General features: G+C 33.5%; 2 protein-coding genes across 3 annotated transcripts; both read left to right on the top strand.

The window, feature by feature from the left end:
- On the top strand, positions 1-2,525 carry LOC128179074 (uncharacterized). The gene is made up of 3 exons (XM_052846567.1): positions 1-145; positions 459-579; positions 2,195-2,525. Exons 1-3 carry the CDS (start codon positions 58-60, stop codon positions 2,319-2,321), a joined length of 336 nt encoding a protein of 111 aa, XP_052702527.1. The 5' UTR covers positions 1-57; the 3' UTR covers positions 2,322-2,525.
- A 2,423-nt stretch (positions 2,526-4,948) lies between these two features.
- Positions 4,949-17,235, top strand: LOC128175128 (uncharacterized). 2 transcript variants are annotated; one of them, XM_052840548.1, is made up of 4 exons: positions 4,949-4,985; positions 12,797-13,234; positions 13,410-13,622; positions 16,608-17,235. In XM_052840548.1, the coding sequence occupies exons 2-4, from the start codon at positions 12,797-12,799 to the stop codon at positions 16,851-16,853; spliced, it is 897 nt and encodes a 298-aa protein (XP_052696508.1). In that variant the 5' UTR covers positions 4,949-4,985; the 3' UTR covers positions 16,854-17,235. The 2 variants fall into 2 exon arrangements, with proteins under 2 accessions (XP_052696508.1, XP_052696507.1); XM_052840547.1 differs by lacking the exon at positions 4,949-4,985 and adding an exon at positions 7,132-7,520.
- The last annotated feature ends 992 nt before the right edge of the window (positions 17,236-18,227 follow it).

Below are 18,227 nucleotides of genomic sequence, written 5' to 3'. Positions count from 1 at the left end.
TAAAGTATAAAACCGTGTCCGGATTTATTCAAGTTGCTTGAGACAAATTCAGCTAAGATGGAGCGTTTAACACTCTTTGTCTCCATTTTCTGTGTTCTTTTTGTTTACGCTGAGGCGTTTTGTTGGCCTGAGGGTAGAGGAAATGGTAAGTACATTGTGAACAAATTTAGGGTATTTAAGAACATTAATTACATGTACATTTTTTCGTTCACAGTTTTTAGCTGAGATTAAGTTTCTATAGGATGATAGATATAAAATCATAAGCGAATATGAATCATTGGCCTGAGATTGATTTAATAAAATTGTTCAATAAATCCACTAAACCGATTTTTTTAATGAATTTCTGAGCGATGAAATGTTATTAATTTTTCTTATTTGATACATGGCCAGATGCCGTTCCTGATATTGTTAGTATTAATTAGCATTTCAGATGGTGTGTTTTTCGTTTTTATTTGTAGGGTACTATTGTAAATACAAGAACAAGCATCTGCGCAAGGGCGAAAGTTACTTTAATGCAACGGGTCCATTCTGTTTAAACTGCACGTGTTCTGAAGATGCATACACGTTAAATTGTTGCAGGTGAGTACACGTACTTCCTTAAAAACAAACAACATTAATTAACTCAGTAAATATAATCAATATTTTCTTTGATAATATGCTATTTATTATATCAAAAACACTTTGTCATGTTTCTTCGCCTTAAAACTGTAATGGTTACTGGTTACAGTTATAACTCTATAAACTGCATGGTGTTAACGTTTCCATTTTAAAATTCACGTTCAAGCATTGGTACTAGTATATAAACGTTCTTGGCTTTACAGTCTGATTACATCATCTTTCTTCTTACACTTGTTGGGGTCTTAAAGGTAATGATACATGTAGGTCATTTTCACACGACCGCTACATTTGCATGCAGTCAAAATATACCCCGATTTATCTGACACAAACATACTTTTATCTGCTATATGAAAGCTAAATCTCTTCAACAGCGAAAGTTACATTAAAATATTAACATTTTCCAGAGTCTTTGCCTGTGATAACACTACGTATCGATTTTGTACTATAAAATCTATAACTTCAAATAACGTATAATTGAGGCGCCAGCGCGGTTTGGTTATTTATATAAAATTATATAAATATAAGTAATACGGAACCATTCTTTGAATATTATGAGGTGATAATTTCGGTGGGGGCGTGATCAAATCTATCCAAAAACCCTTCGGGCTTTATTGGATTTTATCACGCCCCGACCAAAAGTATCAGCTCATAAAACTCAAAGAATGAATCCTTATTCCTTGATGAATTATATAACTGGTAGGCTTATCAAAAAAACCAAACGGCAAATAAAGCTTCGTTCTTAGCACCTGTCATTGTGATCATTTATACAAAGGTGGATAACTCTAATAATTCGGTATCACTTTTTTGTAAACAAAATCAAAGTGTCAACAAAATCAAAATGTAAATTGATAAAGACAAGTAGGAAAAATAGATTGAAAAATAACGCGGAGTTCATTTTTTTGTGTCAAGTTAAATCAATTATCTTCAGTATCAGCAGTGCCACCAAAATGACGACATATGTGACGTAATCAAGTTAAACAAAGGGAAGCTAGCCCTTGTTGTTGCTTGACAGAGGCCATATACAAACAGTATATATACAGAGGCTTATGGCAAAGCAAGTTTCATTTGTCAGTGATGTACCTGTAACTCTGTAGAGAGAGCTTGTGATCTCTTCGTTTTGGGGCCTATGATTGGATCAATCATATCCGCAATTTGATTAATGGATTCTTTACCGAACCGATATCTCCTCCGAATTTCCTCTTCACACATAATGTCGATGGAAAACCGTTCTTGAAAAACTCTGTCGGCTCTTCTTTGCCCTAATTGATGAAACATCACGTTGGCCGCCATTGTTATTTAGCGTTATTAAGCGTTAATGAAGACCCATTGGCGTTATTAAAATGTGAGAATTTAAAGAAGTTTTAATGAACTAATTCGTTCATTAAAACTTTGATACAACGGAAATTAATGACTCATTAAATATATGGAGTTTAATAAATTACTAAATATTGATACAACCGGATCCAGATTACTAAAAATAGCAACAAAATGATAATGTTAAGCACAAACTGTGTCTAGGTCCCTTTAAAAAAATGTACACAAATTTTTATATTTACCTTTTTTCTTTCTATTTCAGCATTGGCATTAATATCTTCATTCTTCCAAACGACTGTGAGAGAAAACAGGTTGGATGCAACCAGGAAGCTGTTAGCAAGGCCGACCCAAGCAAACCTTGTAATGGCCCAGTACTTAGCTTCGCATAAAATTGTTTGCAAAAAACCCCCAAGTTAATCACTCTGGTTTTAATCTTTTGCCTATTTTTTCTAATGTGAACTTTTTTGGAAATTAGTAATAAATTGTATCTTAAGATTTAGGCTCGCAGTTGCACATTTTCTTCCAGTTTATAATCAATTATATATGAAGCAATTTTTATTTATAATTTATATATTAAATCTTTGTAAACATTGTTTTAATCGTTTTTCTTAAGCCCTTTCATCTTTTGAAATCTATAAGTTATTAAAGTTTTCAGCTTGATATAAATAGCCCTATTTTCCTTGACGCAACAATCTAACATGTAAATAAGCTTTATGGGTAAAAAACAAAATTCATTCAGTACGCATGATCTTTAAGGAGTATGGATAGCGAATAATCAGTCCATTTAGTTAGCAATGAATGAGAGGTTACTTAAGTTCAAGATATCTATAAGCCAATACTTACAAGTGATACCCCCACTCTGACGTGAATATACATGTACAAAACAACTAAAGTTGAAACTTAACAATAAAATGACCTAAATTAAACCTACTAAAAAAAGGAATGACACCATAAAACATTCCTAAACAAAGAGTGTGCTAAATTTCAAGCATCTGCGATTATTAGTTGGGAAGAAATATATGACAAAAATTGGTTGGATAAATATTAAAATATTAATTACTTAAATGTTCATCAAAACACTATTCATTTTGCCCACAACATAATCACTCAAACCTAAGAAAAAGTTGAATAAAAGCATAGATTTTAAAGATACATGTAATGATAGTGCCAATAACTAATAATTATTTAAAATATTCTATCAAAATGAGTACAAATTATCTTGAATGAAAAACTTGTGTACGACTAAATTCTTCAATGTAATTAATACAACGGTTAGTATTTTCTGTTCTTTACACTTATGTTTTATTAGTTGGGGCATGATCGATATATGACAGCGAGCAAAGTTTAGTTCATAAACTATTATTCGATAATTCTTGTTTGGTTGCGATATCATTTTACGTACCAATAACTTAAAACCCCGTGGAAAAAATGAATTTGAAAACAAATTGCCGATATCTAATGACATTAAGTTCTAGTGGCAATAAGGACTAGTGTGATTTATAAAAAAAAACTTTTAATAGCCTGGAGTCCCTATCGCTTACCTGAACAACAGAAGTAATAAATCGGATTTTGGTATCAAATACAAAACATCATGATAATAAAGATCTTCCTTAAGTAGATTTTCAAAATTTCTGCACATATTTTAATTTTTAACACTGGGGCATTTCTATTGCAGTTAATCATATAAAACAAGAGAAAACAGTCAATGTGACAGCAAACCGAGTTTTCTATTAAATGAACAGAAACACATTTATTAACCCTAAATTGATAAACACTACATATCCAGAGAGAATGGGTACTCTATATGCTATATTTTGCCAAACATAATGAAGGTATCTCACTCGTTTTGATTTCATTGCGCAGATAATCATTATTTTTTAAGAATATGGTTTTATTTATTTTATCATAACAGAATGATTATTATTTCATAATTACACAACATTCATTAACAAAATCTATCTGAATTCGGGGAACAAACAAATTTTCGGGGAAACTATTTTTTCGTGCGGAATGTTTTTTTAAACAAAAATGACGGAAACAAGCAGTTTTATGAATTTTCATTCATTATTCCCATTTTTAACATTTGATAGGTTTATAATATATTCTATAGTTTCTGTTTGACATGTACAAAATAAAATTTTGAAAGAGTGACAGTCGTTTAGCATAAAATAATACAAATATATAGAAATTGTCTGAATTTTTTAAAGTTGAATTTTGCGAGAATTTTACCTTTGAAGCCATCTAGCTAATTTGACATCACTGACCCCAATGTTTTATTTTGTCAAAATGATAATGAATACATATCAACGCAAACTGGATTAATCTTATAGAATCCTTGATATTCAAAACGTTTTTATTGGGAGTTGATTTTTAATCAACTCTCCTATGCAGTCACGCGGACAAACCGAAAGTGAAAAAGTGTTTGGACCCAATCACTTAATCAACACCGCTAAAAGAAATAGTACTTTAAAATAATCAATAATCGATAAATTCGACGAAATGTATTCGTTTGTCTTATTTCCCTTTAGAATATGTATCTGAAAAGCTTGAAATATTCAGAATTTGAAATGATACGATTAAATTCGAAAGTTTTAGTAGTTGTATATATTCCTACGAAATCAGGTCAATCCAGAGGAAGTCTCGTTCAACCAGACGCTCGGCTGTCTCCGTAAATTTCCGACGAGCAGGGTTTACGGAGACAGCCGAGCGTTCTGATTGAACAAGACTAATAGAGGCACCGAGCGCTTCCCGGGTAATGGAATTCGGCAAAATTCGGCTGATTCCGTAACGTAAACCTACATAAAAATCGGCCGAAAGATAAAATATTCGTATTTATAAAAATGGTTAATAATTGAAATAAAATGAGTTATTTCGGTAAAAATTTTTTACTGTGTATAGCGTTGATTTTTAGAATGACAATAGTTTTGGAACTATTTTCATTCGACACATATTTGTACGCCCCACGCTTTATTTTCCCGCCAAGCTTCGAAGACAAGACGACATTCTCAGACTCAGATTTGTCAACGTATCGTTCGAGGTTTCTCAACGGAAAGGTTTGTGTTTTATGTTTGTTTTAAATGCATATGAAACTGATTGTCTTAAAGTTATTTCGTTATATTTCTTACATGAAAGGTTAAGTTTGTAACAGTCAACAATTAAGCCTTTCTAAAGACACAGTCGCCACTGTTATTGTAATATACCATTTAGCTACAGCTACAGGCATAAGAACTAAAATAAAGAGTTATATTTTAGATATAACATTGTGCTGTTGACGAGGAAATCTTTATGTTGATTGAGGCTTCGCATACGAGTGATAGTCTAGAGTGTATGTTTTAATGCTTGAAGTGATGATATGTGAATTGCTTTGTTTTTCTCGTGGTGATTATAGAGTTTCATTGGGGTAGATAATCCAGAAATTCAGTCATGGAAAACCTGTTTTAAATCATAAGCAGATATTTATGTTTACCAGTTTTTACAAGTGTATTCATTATTTAGAATTTGGGTGTACATAAATTATCCACATTTCACTCGTCATAGAAAATGGTAAAATAGAAATGCACAGATGTATATCTTGGACATATGATAATAAATGAACTGCAAGTGTTGTATGTCAGGGAGATGAACTTTCAAGAAATGAACAATCAAGAGATGAATGAACAAGAAATATGAACATTGACACAAGAAATATGCTCTTACCATGCTCAAGATAAATCTCAATTGAAGGCAAAGTAGTTTTGAATTAATATCTTGTGCAAGAAAAGTAACAAAGTGTGGTTATTAACATGTTTTAGGAACTGAGGTGTTGAAAGTGACCATATATTAATCTTAATGGATGTATAGAGACGTGATAATTAATGTCGGGATATTCTCTATTGAGATCTGATTTTCATTAACTTGCACTGACTGATGGTTGATTCCTGTAGATTAATAAAGTGCAGCATATTTATGAGTTCAGAAGACCATTAATTTATTTCAAAATTATCTTTGTTTGATCAAGATTATTTATTCAAGTTAAAGTTATACTCCTGTGAAAAGAACTGAGGGTTTCACATTGCACTGATATTTCCCCTTAACATTGCACTGATATTTCCCCTTAAGATATATAACAGTTGGGGTTGTATAAAACAAAAATTCAGATAACTGCTGTTAACTTGGACATAAAGAATATGCATGGAAAGGCAATATTAATATTTTCCTTGTCGTGTGACTTTGCGACTGCTGTGGAATAGTTTGTGGACCTCTGGTTGTTAAACCAATTCAAAGTCGAAAAATAGCTTAGCTTAAGAAAAAAAAATTCATGTTGTGTTAAAAAATAGTTGACAGAAATTGGAATTTAAATAAGTGTTAAAGAGAAATAATTAGAAATGAAAAGAAGTTGTAACTTTTCAGATTCAGATAATGAAAGCCTACCAAAAAGGTCAAACTTTGAAGCTGTTCAATATTCCGAATTAGGATTAACAGATGTTCAAGAACATGGTGTAGAAAGATATGAAGTTGTTGAGTCATCAAATACTTCGCTTGCTCATAATGTCATTTTTGAAAGAAGTGTTTTTGGCAGTTTTCACCAGGGTTCTGATAATTTTTCAGAGACAAGTAGGGGCCGGCAATGTGTTGCAAATGCATTGATAAGCATTCTGTACAGAGGTGCAAGTAAAAACACAGTTTTCTTTTGGGATAAAGAAGTAATTGATTACCTTTTAGTTGAAGGAGATTCTCTTTATAGGCAAGTGAGGAAATACTGTTCACATTCATATTTGAATCCCGAGGACATTCCTCGAAAAGTGTGTTTTTATTCATGCCTAACAAATTGCTCCATTTCAACAACATTTGCGGGAGATATCGTAAACACATCTTCAAATGAATTTCCCTTTGTTTCATTGGAAACAGCACTAAATCTCTGTTTGAATGAAGCACCTCATGCTTGTATTTTTCTTTGTAAGGGCGTTGCTTTAGCAATTCATTATTCTGATACTTTTTCCCACGTTTTCGACTCCCATGCTAGAAACATGCAAGGACAAACTGATAGTGATGGAAATGCTGCCATTTTTACTGTCAAATCGTTACAGGAGTTGCAAAATCTTCTAAGATTTTGGTTTTGGAATAAGAATTCAACACAGTTTGAAGTTTACAAATTCAAGGTGCATATATTGAAGGACAAAAAAGCATTCAAGAGAAATGGCCCTATAGTATGTTTGTCTCATAAAAAACTCACCCGTTCAAACAAACTTGTTTGTAACACTTGTGGTACAACAGATATTCTGTCACAAGTCAATGATCATTGTGTATCCACAGAAAGTTTGTCAGAAGTTAATGATTGCAGTAGTTCAGCAGAAATTTTGCTCCAAGTTAACGATTATAGTGCATCCATTGGTATCTCATCTCAACCTAATGGTTGTGGTAGTTCAACAGAAATTTCATCAGAAATTAGTGGTCCTGGTCAACCAGTGGAACAATCAATAATTGTTGATTTCCATAAATCTGTACAAGAAGGACCTATTCATGTATGCCAATGCTGTAAACAAACTTGGTTCAAAGAAAGTGTTTCGAAGGCTGTAAACATACCTGATGGCATCCTTCAGCAGTGCCAGGTAAGGAAAGCTGATATAGTTTGTCGTACATGTAAATTGTATTTAAAAACTAATAGAATACCCCCATGTTCAGTTGCTAATGGTATGGCTTTTCCATCAAAACCGAAGGAACTTGAACTGACTGAACTTGAAGAACGACTTGTTTCTCCAAGAATTCCATTTATGCAGCTCGGAGAAAAACCTAGAGGAGGACAGTTAAGCATTAATGGAAATGTTGTTAATGTCCCAGCAGATGTCACTTCAACAGTTAAAAAATTGCCCAGGATGATGTCAGAAAATGAAACTATTGCATTAAATTTCAAGCGCAGCTTAAGCTTCAAGCATTCTGTGGCCAGTGAAAGAATAAGGCCAAACAAAGTCTTTGTTGCAGCAAAGTGGCTAGTTGAAATTAGTGCTTTGTATAAAAGTGAAGGAATTGAGGTAAATCAGAGTTGGGTTCATTCATTGAATACTGAGGAAAGCAATATTACAGAAACAAGCTCTCTAGGAAATATTGATTTAAGCACAAGTGTTAATAATTCGGCAGGAGAGTCAAGTCTTCGAAAAAGTCAAAATGAGATAGATTCATGGACTGAAGACCCTGATCTTGATGACAGGCCCAGTGGAAATACTGATACCGTTTTGCAGAGTGTTGATTTTCGTGAGTTTAATGAAGTGTTGAATGTTGCACCTGGTGAACACAACAATCCTTTAAGTATGTTTCAGGATATTTTCTCTGAGTTTCTGGCATTTCCTACTATATATTGTGGAGAAGCTAGGCCAAACAACAAGTCTCGTAAAGTACCTTTGCATTACAGTACCATCTGCAAATGTGAATTGAGGAATGTTGACAGAAGATGTGCAAAGTGCATTCCAAATATCTTTTACAAAGCAAAGAAATTACAAATTAAACAAATCCAAGACAAAGTCTCGCTAGCAATTAGAAAATGTAAACTGCAAGGGAAGAAATTCACAGTAGCAGAGATGTTGGATTCCATTACGGTAGACAAAATGGTTCATTTAAATGAAGGATATCATGTGCTGCGCAACCTTCGAGGTTCCCCGCCTTATTGGGAAAAAGCAAAAAGAGATGTTTTTGCTATGATGAGACAGTTGGGCATTCCCACTTGGTTCTGCTCTCTTTCGGCTGCAGAAACGAAATGGATTCCTCTCTTAAAAACACTGGGCAAACTCATTGACAAAGTGACATATACAGAAGATGACATAAATAACCTTTCTTGGGATGAAAAATGTAGGCTTATAAAGTCAGACCCAGTAACTTGTTCAAGGTACTTTGATTACAGGTTCCAGAGATTTCTTCATGGAGTTTTGTTGCACAAAGCACATCCTGTTGGGGAAGTTGTTGACTATTTTTTTCGTGTGGAATTCCAACAACGTGGCTCTCCTCATGTTCATATGCTCTTGTGGGTGAAGAATGCACCAAATGTATCTTCTGATTCTGAAAAAATTTCGCAGTTTGTTGATAGATATGTCTCTTGTTCAAAAAGTGGTGCAGATCCAGTTTTGGTTAATTACCAGACTCACAGGCATGCCAAGACGTGTATGAAAAAAAACAAACCTATTTGTCGCTTCAATTTCCCAATTCCTCCTATGCCTAAAACCGTTACCTTGTCCCCTTTAGAAGATGAAGCGTATTGCCAGAAGCAAAAGCAAATTACCAAAAGGTTTGCATGCTTCTTAATTCAGATGAAATCAAAAATACTGATATGGACTTCAAAGAATTTTTATCAAAATTAGAAATGGACTTTGAGACATATACATTGGCCATTAGATCATCACTGACACAAAGTAAACTTTTTTTAAAGAGACAGCCGTATGAAATTAGAATCAATTCTTATAATTGTACCTTGTTGAAAAGTTGGCTTGCAAATATGGATATACAGTTTATCCTAGACCCATATGCATGTGCAACATATATTGTTTCCTATATCTCTAAGGGTCAGCGAGGGATGTCAAACTTGTTGAATAAAGCATGTGAGGAAGCTCGAAGAGAGGATTCAGACATAAGGCAGCAAGTAAGGCACATAGGGAATCAGTTTTTGTCCCATGTGGAAATTGGAGCTCAAGAGGCAGCTTATCTTGTGTTACAAATGCCTTTTCGCAGAACTTCCAGGTCTTTTGTATTCATCAACACAAGTCCTCCAGATGAACGAGTCATAATGTTAAAGCCTAAACATGTACTGGAAGACATGAAGGAAGACAGCACTGACATTGAATCAAGCAACATTGTGAAACTCTATCAACAGCGACCAAAAAGTATTGAAAAGTTGTGTCTAGCAGACTTTGTATCTAAATTTTCTGTAAGATACAAAAAAGGGAATCAAATCCTAATTTGATAAGTACAGATGATCTGCCAGAAACAGAATATATAGAAGATACATCAGATGATGTTGAGGATGATTCTGTGGACTTTGAATTACAAAAAAGTTACATGTTTAGAAATGGAACAGAAATAGTTCAAAGGAAAAAACAATGTATTTTAAGATGGGTGCACTTTGATGTAGAAACAGAACCTGAAAAATTTTACAGAGAACTACTGATGTTGTTCACACACTGGAGGAATGAAGTTAAGGACTTGAAAGGAAACTGTCTGTCTTTTGAAACTATGTATTTAAACAAAAAAGATGAAATAGATAGCAAAAGGGGAGAATATGAGCCAAGTCGTGTTGTTGTTAACACTATAGAGGCAATCCTGATGGGCAGTTCATTGGAAAATGAGTGTCTTGATTTTGTTGCACCTGAAAATGAGCATAATGAGCTTATTGACAGAGATAACGGTGATGGGCTTTGTCAAAAGTATGGGTGCTTCAACCCTGATCAAAATATGCCAAATTATGATATAGGGATAGACCTTGGCATAGCAAGAAAGCAGCTTGAAAATGAACAAATCACCCAGTGGGGAGAAATAAATGATGATGATTACAGACAATTATTGAGAAATTTGAACAAGCAACAAAAAGAGTTTTTATACCATATTTTGCATTGGGTGAAAACAAAACCAGATCCACTCTATGTGTTTTTGACAGGAGGTGCAGGTGTGGGGAAAAGTGTTGTGACAAGGGCTCTCTACCAATGTTTACTGAAATATTTTTCTCATCAATTACAAAACTCACCAGATAACTTGCATGTCTTACTTTGTGCACCAACAGGAAAGGCTGCTCACAACATAAATGGTGCAACCATACACTCATCATTTTGCTTACCAGTTGGGCAAGGTTTCAAATATAAGCCCTTAGACATGCAGCAGTTGAACATTCTTAGGTCTAAATACATGCACCTTAAAGTTATCTTCATTGATGAAATATCAATGGTTGGGCATGGCATGTTTAATTTTATTAATTTAAGATTGCAAGAGATAAAAGGTTGCAAAAAGCTCTTTGGTGGAGTAAGCATTATAGCAGTCGGTGACCTTTTCCAGCTTAAGCCAGTAATGGATGGTTGGATTTTCTCACAACCATGCCAAAACTATTGACCTTTAGCGACAAACTTATGGAGAGACAATTTTCAGATGTATGAGTTAACAGAAATAATGCGACAAAAAGATGATAAAGAATTTGCTGAGATTTTGAACAGATTGAGAGAAGGAAAGCATACCACAGATGATCTTGCAAAATTAAAAGGTGCTTTGACTACTAATGACAGCAAACTTTCCAACATTCCTCATCTTTTTGCAACAAGGAAGGAAGTCTTTGGTTTTAATGAAAAAATCTTTTCACAGTCCTCATCTTGTTCAGGACTCTGAAAGAGTAAGCATTGTTTGGGTGGACTTTCTTGAGGAATCAACAGGACAAAAAATCCGCACCGAACATTTCAGGCTTTATCATAATGGGATAGAAAGATCTTGGACCCCTATTTTGGAAATAACAAGGATATTCAAAATTCAAATAAATGGATTATATCAAGTGAAAAGGCGCCAGTTCCCGTTGCAACTTGCTGCGGCCAAAACAATACATAAGTCTCAAGGGTCAACCATGCAGAATGCAGTTATCCATTTTGGAAATCGGAAAATTGATCATATTCATTATGTTGGTCTAAGCAGAGTGACACATATAAGAAATTTACACATACTTAGCTTAAATGAAAGCAAAATCAAAGTATCTACACTAGTGTTGGAAGAAATGGATAGGTTAAGAAGTAAGTCACAAATATCTTTAAGCCTTGAAAGCTTTGATGTCCTGCCTCTATCAGTCACAAAAGTTGTATTTTACAACGTAAGGTCACTTCATCGTCATATGGTAGACCTTAAGAAAGATTTTACTTTGTTATCAGCAGATATTTTAGCTGTGTCAGAAACAAGACTTGGAGAGGCAGATGAAATTGACATGTACTCTTTAACTGGATTTACTACTTATCGCTTTGACTACCCTGGTACAGCACACAGGCCAGCTTATGGTTTAGCAATCTTCGTAAAGCAGTCTATACTGGTTAGAAATGTGTTCAGGAACCTCAATCACAATATTCAGGTTTTGTCGTTACAGGTAGCTTGTGCTCACAACTGGTTGTCAATAAAGTTTTTGTATGTTCCACCAAAAACTTCAATTTCACATTTAAAGGAACTGTTAAGAAGCATAATAAGCAATGAACATTTTTCTCAGCCAATCCTTATAGCTGGTGATTTCAATTTAGATTCACATGTGTCTAAAGCTCTTGAGTGTTTCATGCTTGAAACATTTAATCTTAGATATTTAGAGACAGGTATAACAACAGACTATAATTCTGTGCTAGACCAAGCTTTTACAAATGTTGGAAATGCTGCTCTTCACTCATGGGGAACTTTGGAGTCCTATTATTCAGATCACAAACCAATATTCATATGTTTCAATTAAACAAGAGATCAAAACTGTTCTTTAGTTAAAAAGTGCTTTAAATGATATCTCCATGCTTAAAAAATCCATAGACAATTCTAACAAATTGTTTATTACTTTCATCTGAAACAATATATATTTGACCTACAAACTGCAAATTAAAAAATGCTTTTGTATTCTCTTATTGCAAGACTGAATTTTCAAATATTTACAAAACTTTAGTAATGGTCAATATAAAAAAATCCTTTACATTGTTTCAATTTTAGCTTTTATATGCATTAAAATGTTGCATTTTTGTTTGAGCAACAACTTTCATTTTAATAGCTTCTTTATTTTAATATGAAGTATTTCAACATTCATAATGCTCTTCTTATTCAAAATAATTGATACTTTTTGTTCCAATAAAATGTACTCTAAATTTGATTGTTTAAAAAAAAAAGCATTTTGCATTAATACAATTTCACTTTTCAGATGTTCAGCATCAAGAAACTGAAGGCTTCAAAGCCGAAGCCGTATTCCAACCCACTTAAAGTAAAAGTGATTGGGGTCGGTGATAAGTCGACGTACACAACAGCCGATGGTAAAGAAAAACAGCTTGTTCCACTTGGGGTTGCAGATAAAGAGGACTCTATAAAAGTGTCCTTGTATGAAGTTGACAAATTACCATTATTGAAGGCAGGAGAATGCGTGGTTCTATCGAACTACGTATACAGAGCGGACCCTCATCCAACAATAGTGGTCACTGCAGTGACCAGAGTCATGAAAACCTCAGCCTTTGCGGTTCCAGAAGATGTCAAATTAACAGCAAAGGCAATTGCAAATCCTGCCCCAGCCAAAATCATAACGATCCACGATGCCAAAAAGAGCCCTATCAAATCCTTGGTATCGATAAAAGGACGAGTTATTTCGGTTTGTTTCAATACCTCTTCAATTTTAAATTCAATTTCTTAAATTTGTGAATATAAAACCTTTACCTGAATCTTTATCAATACATTGTTCAGAAGATTTTTAACAAGTTTTAAATAATTATGTCATTTCAACAATTTAATTTACTATATTTATCAAAATTGTATTTTTTTGACAGGAGGAAATAATTCGAACAGTACAAGTAAGAGGAACAGATGTCCAGGTACGGAATGTAAGGGTAAAGGATGGAACCGAGGAAGTAAAGGTGGCATTATGGCGTGACCAAGTCGATGGGTGCAAAGTTGGAGAATTCTTAGAATTCTCTAATTTGGTGACCAACTCGTACATGGATGAGGTTTCCTTGTCAACAACACAAAGAACAAAAATACAGGTATGTTTTTTAAATACCCATGCAAACCATGTTTAAAGGCCGAACATTTTACAAACGCCCCCTTTTTTACCTGTACAAACTTCAAATCGATGCCGCTTGTCAATCAAGTTTGAAACAATAGCACCCAGTTTGATTGACGTGATCGTCCGAGCGTGATCTGGCCAGGTCCGCGGATTTCTGTTTACTAGCAATTAACAACGTTATCTTTGATATCTTCCGTCATGTTTTAAAAAGGGGGAATTGAAAATTGATTTTTAAACATAACCAGTATTAAAATTGATTTTGAAAAATAATTATCCAGTGATTGAAAATAAGCACTATTTATATTTGAATTATGTTGAATGTGTGTGACCTAATAAATTCCACGAAAATGCATGGACAGCTCCAAAACATAAAATTTTCTTTTTACAACAAACGTACACTGTGCTACTAAAGCTATATTTACTGGTAATTCAGTCAGTTGGAAGTTGGTGCATGTAAACGTCACTCCATGAAGACAAACTCCATTAATTGTCGACGTATAATGGTTGTCTTTACATTCCACATTCTTACTGATCGTATGGTTTTCTTATACTATTATAATTGTTAAAATTAAGTTTTTAAACAATGTCAAGTGCTAAACACAATGTACTGAGTTATACTTTTATAGCAGAATTAATTTACGGCATTTTTCAATTGTGCTTTACACACGTGTGCTTAGAGAAAATTCGGATTACACATACCATCTCCGTAAAAAATCGCTTCGTGTGGTCATTAGAGCAATAAGATATTTAAACTAAGACCAATTCTGGTTAATTATTTATTTCCTGTGTATTAATTTGCTTCCTGTGTATAGCGATTAGCAGCGTTCACGACCACAGGTAGACTGCAAGCCCTGGAGGCTTTCACACCTCTAATAATTAAGTCCCGCCCTCACCTTAGATTTACCACCCGGTAAAAATGTTCGGCCTTTAAGGGGATGTATTAGAATTACTTTGTCTTTATGTATGTAGACACTAATTTGTCTCCCTATAAACTATTAAATCACAGCATGGATGAGTCTTAAATTATGTATATATTCATGTATGTTGAACATTGCCTAAAGATAAGAGCTTTAAATGATATCTGAAGATAATCACCTGCATTTTTATTAAGATGAAAAACATTCATTAGGTTGTAACTCTTTTCTTACCTTATTCTCTATATTGTACACTGATCATGAAAAGTAAGGCGGCTTATCCTTGCATTTTTTAAAATATCTATTCTAAGTTTACCAAAATTCTAATTTAATATTCAATTAGTTCTAATTTAATATAAAATTTTGTTCACATTAATATTTCTTCTGCTCATTTCTATAACTCAAAATATGTGAGCATTTGTGATTTCAAACTGTAATTTTGATGAAATGTATACAATTTCATGTATATATACTTTATATGTACATTTTTTTTACTAATTTGAATGAATTTATGATAGAAATGTTATTACATCACTTGAGTCACTCCCGTGACCTATTGCAATTGGTGTTCATCTGTTGTTGTCGTGATGTGCATCTTGTGTATCACTTGAACTTTTTGCCTTGAAAAGCTGTTACTTTAATGAAAGCCCTCTTTGTTCACCAGACCCATGTACGATGTGTATACATTCCCCAGATACACATGTGTCTGGAGCAGTAGCTTCGTTAGTTTACCTGTTTACCTGTGTCATTGTTTGGAATCATTCGTGTGTGAAGGGATATTATGTAATCAAAAAATGAATAATGAACATAGATCTGCCAATGCAAGCGTTTTAAGATATCATATTCATCAGTAAAAAGGCGACGAGAATAGCAAATTTTAAAATCCTTTAAAAAGAAGTCTGACTATAACAAAATAATACGGAATTCAGATTTCTAAACCTACAGTACTTACAATAACTAGTTACGTCAAAACATCACACCTATATCAATCATTTTGGCTGAAAAATCTTATTTATTTTGTATAGCTTGTAAGAAAATCTTCCTCTGAAGCCTCGTTATAGCCTAATTCTATTTTCCCTTGATTAGATTTCTCAAAGCAGGTAAAAATAGCCAGTTTGAAGCGGCATAGCACCGTTATTTTTGCATCAATTTTTTGCATGAAATTCTTGTAAATAAATTTTATGACATAAGTTTCACTTAGGCTGGGCTGCAGGTACCCATTAACAGTCATTAAAAGAGACCTATAAAAGGTGACTTGAAGAAAACGTCCTGTTTGATTTTTCATAATGAACTTCATATTTTGACTACCAGGTAATTAATGCAAATCTTGAATACTTCATTTTTTTCTTAAATTCTAACCAATTGCTATGTGGTTTGCTTCATTGTTGTCAAAATTTGATGCCAACTTCTCTTGACCATCTCCGATGCTCAGCAATGTTTAATAACTCCAAATTATCCGGATTTCTTTTATCCATAGCATAAATCTGAATTTTATACAGACATTTGAATTAGTATTTTAGTGTTAGTATTACCATCAATCACACCACTACATGCTTTGTGTAGTGGATTCACAAGGAGCTACTTATCAATGAGTTATACCCGCCAGTGCACCAGCACTTTTTTTTCACACTTAGTCTCGTTTATTCCATTAAATCCATCATAGGCAAATTTGCAATAACTGTAAAATGCTTTGATACCATCTAAAAATTTCATTTTATTTCATTTCACTTATAACATTTAAAAGATGTGTAACACTTTTATGATGAAAAAAATACTTTGTGGCTGAGGATCAAAACCTCAATATTTGTTTCTAAACTTTAAATGACTCAATTATAAAACAATGCAAAATACTTATAAAAAAATTGGATTGAAGATAATAAATTACAATTGAAAGGTGTACAAAAATGCATTTTAATTAAATTATATTGTAATATGAACAAAGGATCAAGTACATTACACACAAGACGTAGTGAATTTGTCTCTAAAATTATGAAAGTTTTTAATTTGTTTAATATTTTTTAACAAAAAATTTGTGAATTTATTTGCAGCCATGTGATGCTCCCCCATCAATGCTAACAGGAACAGTCATTGCCTATGAAAAATCTGAATTTGGATTTTCCATTATGGTGGAAGACGGAGACACATTTCAGACAGTTGGTATCCCCATAAATATGGTCCGTGACGCTCTCGAATGTGATGAGAATAGTGTTGAAGACACTTTATCCATTAGAATACCATTCAGTGTGGCAGTGGGAACCACAAACGGAATTGTCTCTTCATTTGCTTTAGTGTGAACTTTTTATGCACTGTTGGTGATTGCCATCCTGACCATATTTTGGGTTTTTTGCTTTATGATTATGCTTTTTCATGTATATTCAGTACTTTGCTGTATACTGTTAATTAAGATCTGAACTCGGATAAATGTTATGTTTGAATACTTTTCTGTATTTGGAATGCACGTTGTGCATTTTGAAATGTTGGAGAATTTTATCACTTATTTAAACTGCTTGTTTTTTAAATTTTTGTTGTCACTGGATATATGATAGAGAATATTTTGCCTTTTGACATTCTGTAGTTTATTGCTTATAATTAAGCACTTCATTGTTACAGTCTGTATGACTTATCTGTTTTAAGTCAAGTGCAATATGAACACATCATTCACTGTATGTTCTGACACATTCCCAACAGCGTTTTACTCTAGCTGCAGGACTGTAGCTCCCGGTCTGAAAAAATTCGGATGGACGACCTGGGAGCTACAGTGCCTCCCATAGTAAAAAACTGCAATTTACGGCGCACAAAAAAATGCGCTAGTTTTGGACTTATTAATCTCATTTACGAACACATTCTGTTCAAATATTTGATCCCAAAAAATTCCTCGGACATTTTACTACAGATATCGTCACTTCACTTACTTCTGATAGTCTTTTAAACACCATCACCAGCCCTGTGAATTGAAGTGGTGCAAGTTTGTTTACATTTAAAAATGGCGACTCTCGATCTCGACGTAAATTAACATACTTTATTTTCCGAGGTCGGTTATCATGTTAAGAGAAAATCTGAGACAAGTTAAGTGACGATGTCAGTAGTAAATTTGCTGAAGAATTTAATGGTACTAATTTTTTTTACAGAATTTGTGTGAAAATAAGGTTAATAAGTCCAAAACTAGCGCAATTTTTTGTGCGCCGTAAATTGCAGTTTTTTACTATGGGAGGCACTGTAGCTCCCAGGTCGTCCATCCGAATTTTTTCAGACCGGGAGCTACAGTCCTGCAGCTACGTTTTACTCCTGGTTCATTTATTTTTCAAAATTTAAATGCACATTCTGTTTCTTTTCCATTATTATAATCTACAATTTTGCTGGACAAATTTTTCATCTAAAAAAAATAATTTGCTGCTCTATAATGTAAAACACCATGCATGCATCCACAATTTTGTTTGATGTAAATATTTTAGTGCTTTTATTTTTTTTTCAAATATTGGTAAATAATTCTTGTTTATTTGCTCTTCTCTATGAAGTTTCTTTTTATACATTTGTATTTTAATACATTTTGATCAGGTGATCTGTTAATAAGTGCTCTTCAATTTTTAAAGGCTTCATTTTGTATTGGGACACAAACAACAAAAACCTAATGCTTTGTTTAGTATGTACATGTATTAAAATCAGAGCAC

Source organism: Crassostrea angulata, chromosome 3 (genome assembly GCF_025612915.1).
Source record: "Crassostrea angulata isolate pt1a10 chromosome 3, ASM2561291v2, whole genome shotgun sequence".
NCBI classification, from domain to species: Eukaryota; Metazoa; Mollusca; class Bivalvia; order Ostreida; family Ostreidae; genus Magallana; species Magallana angulata.
Note: the sequence above shows the minus strand (reverse complement) of the source record. Positions and strands in the feature narration are given on the sequence as shown.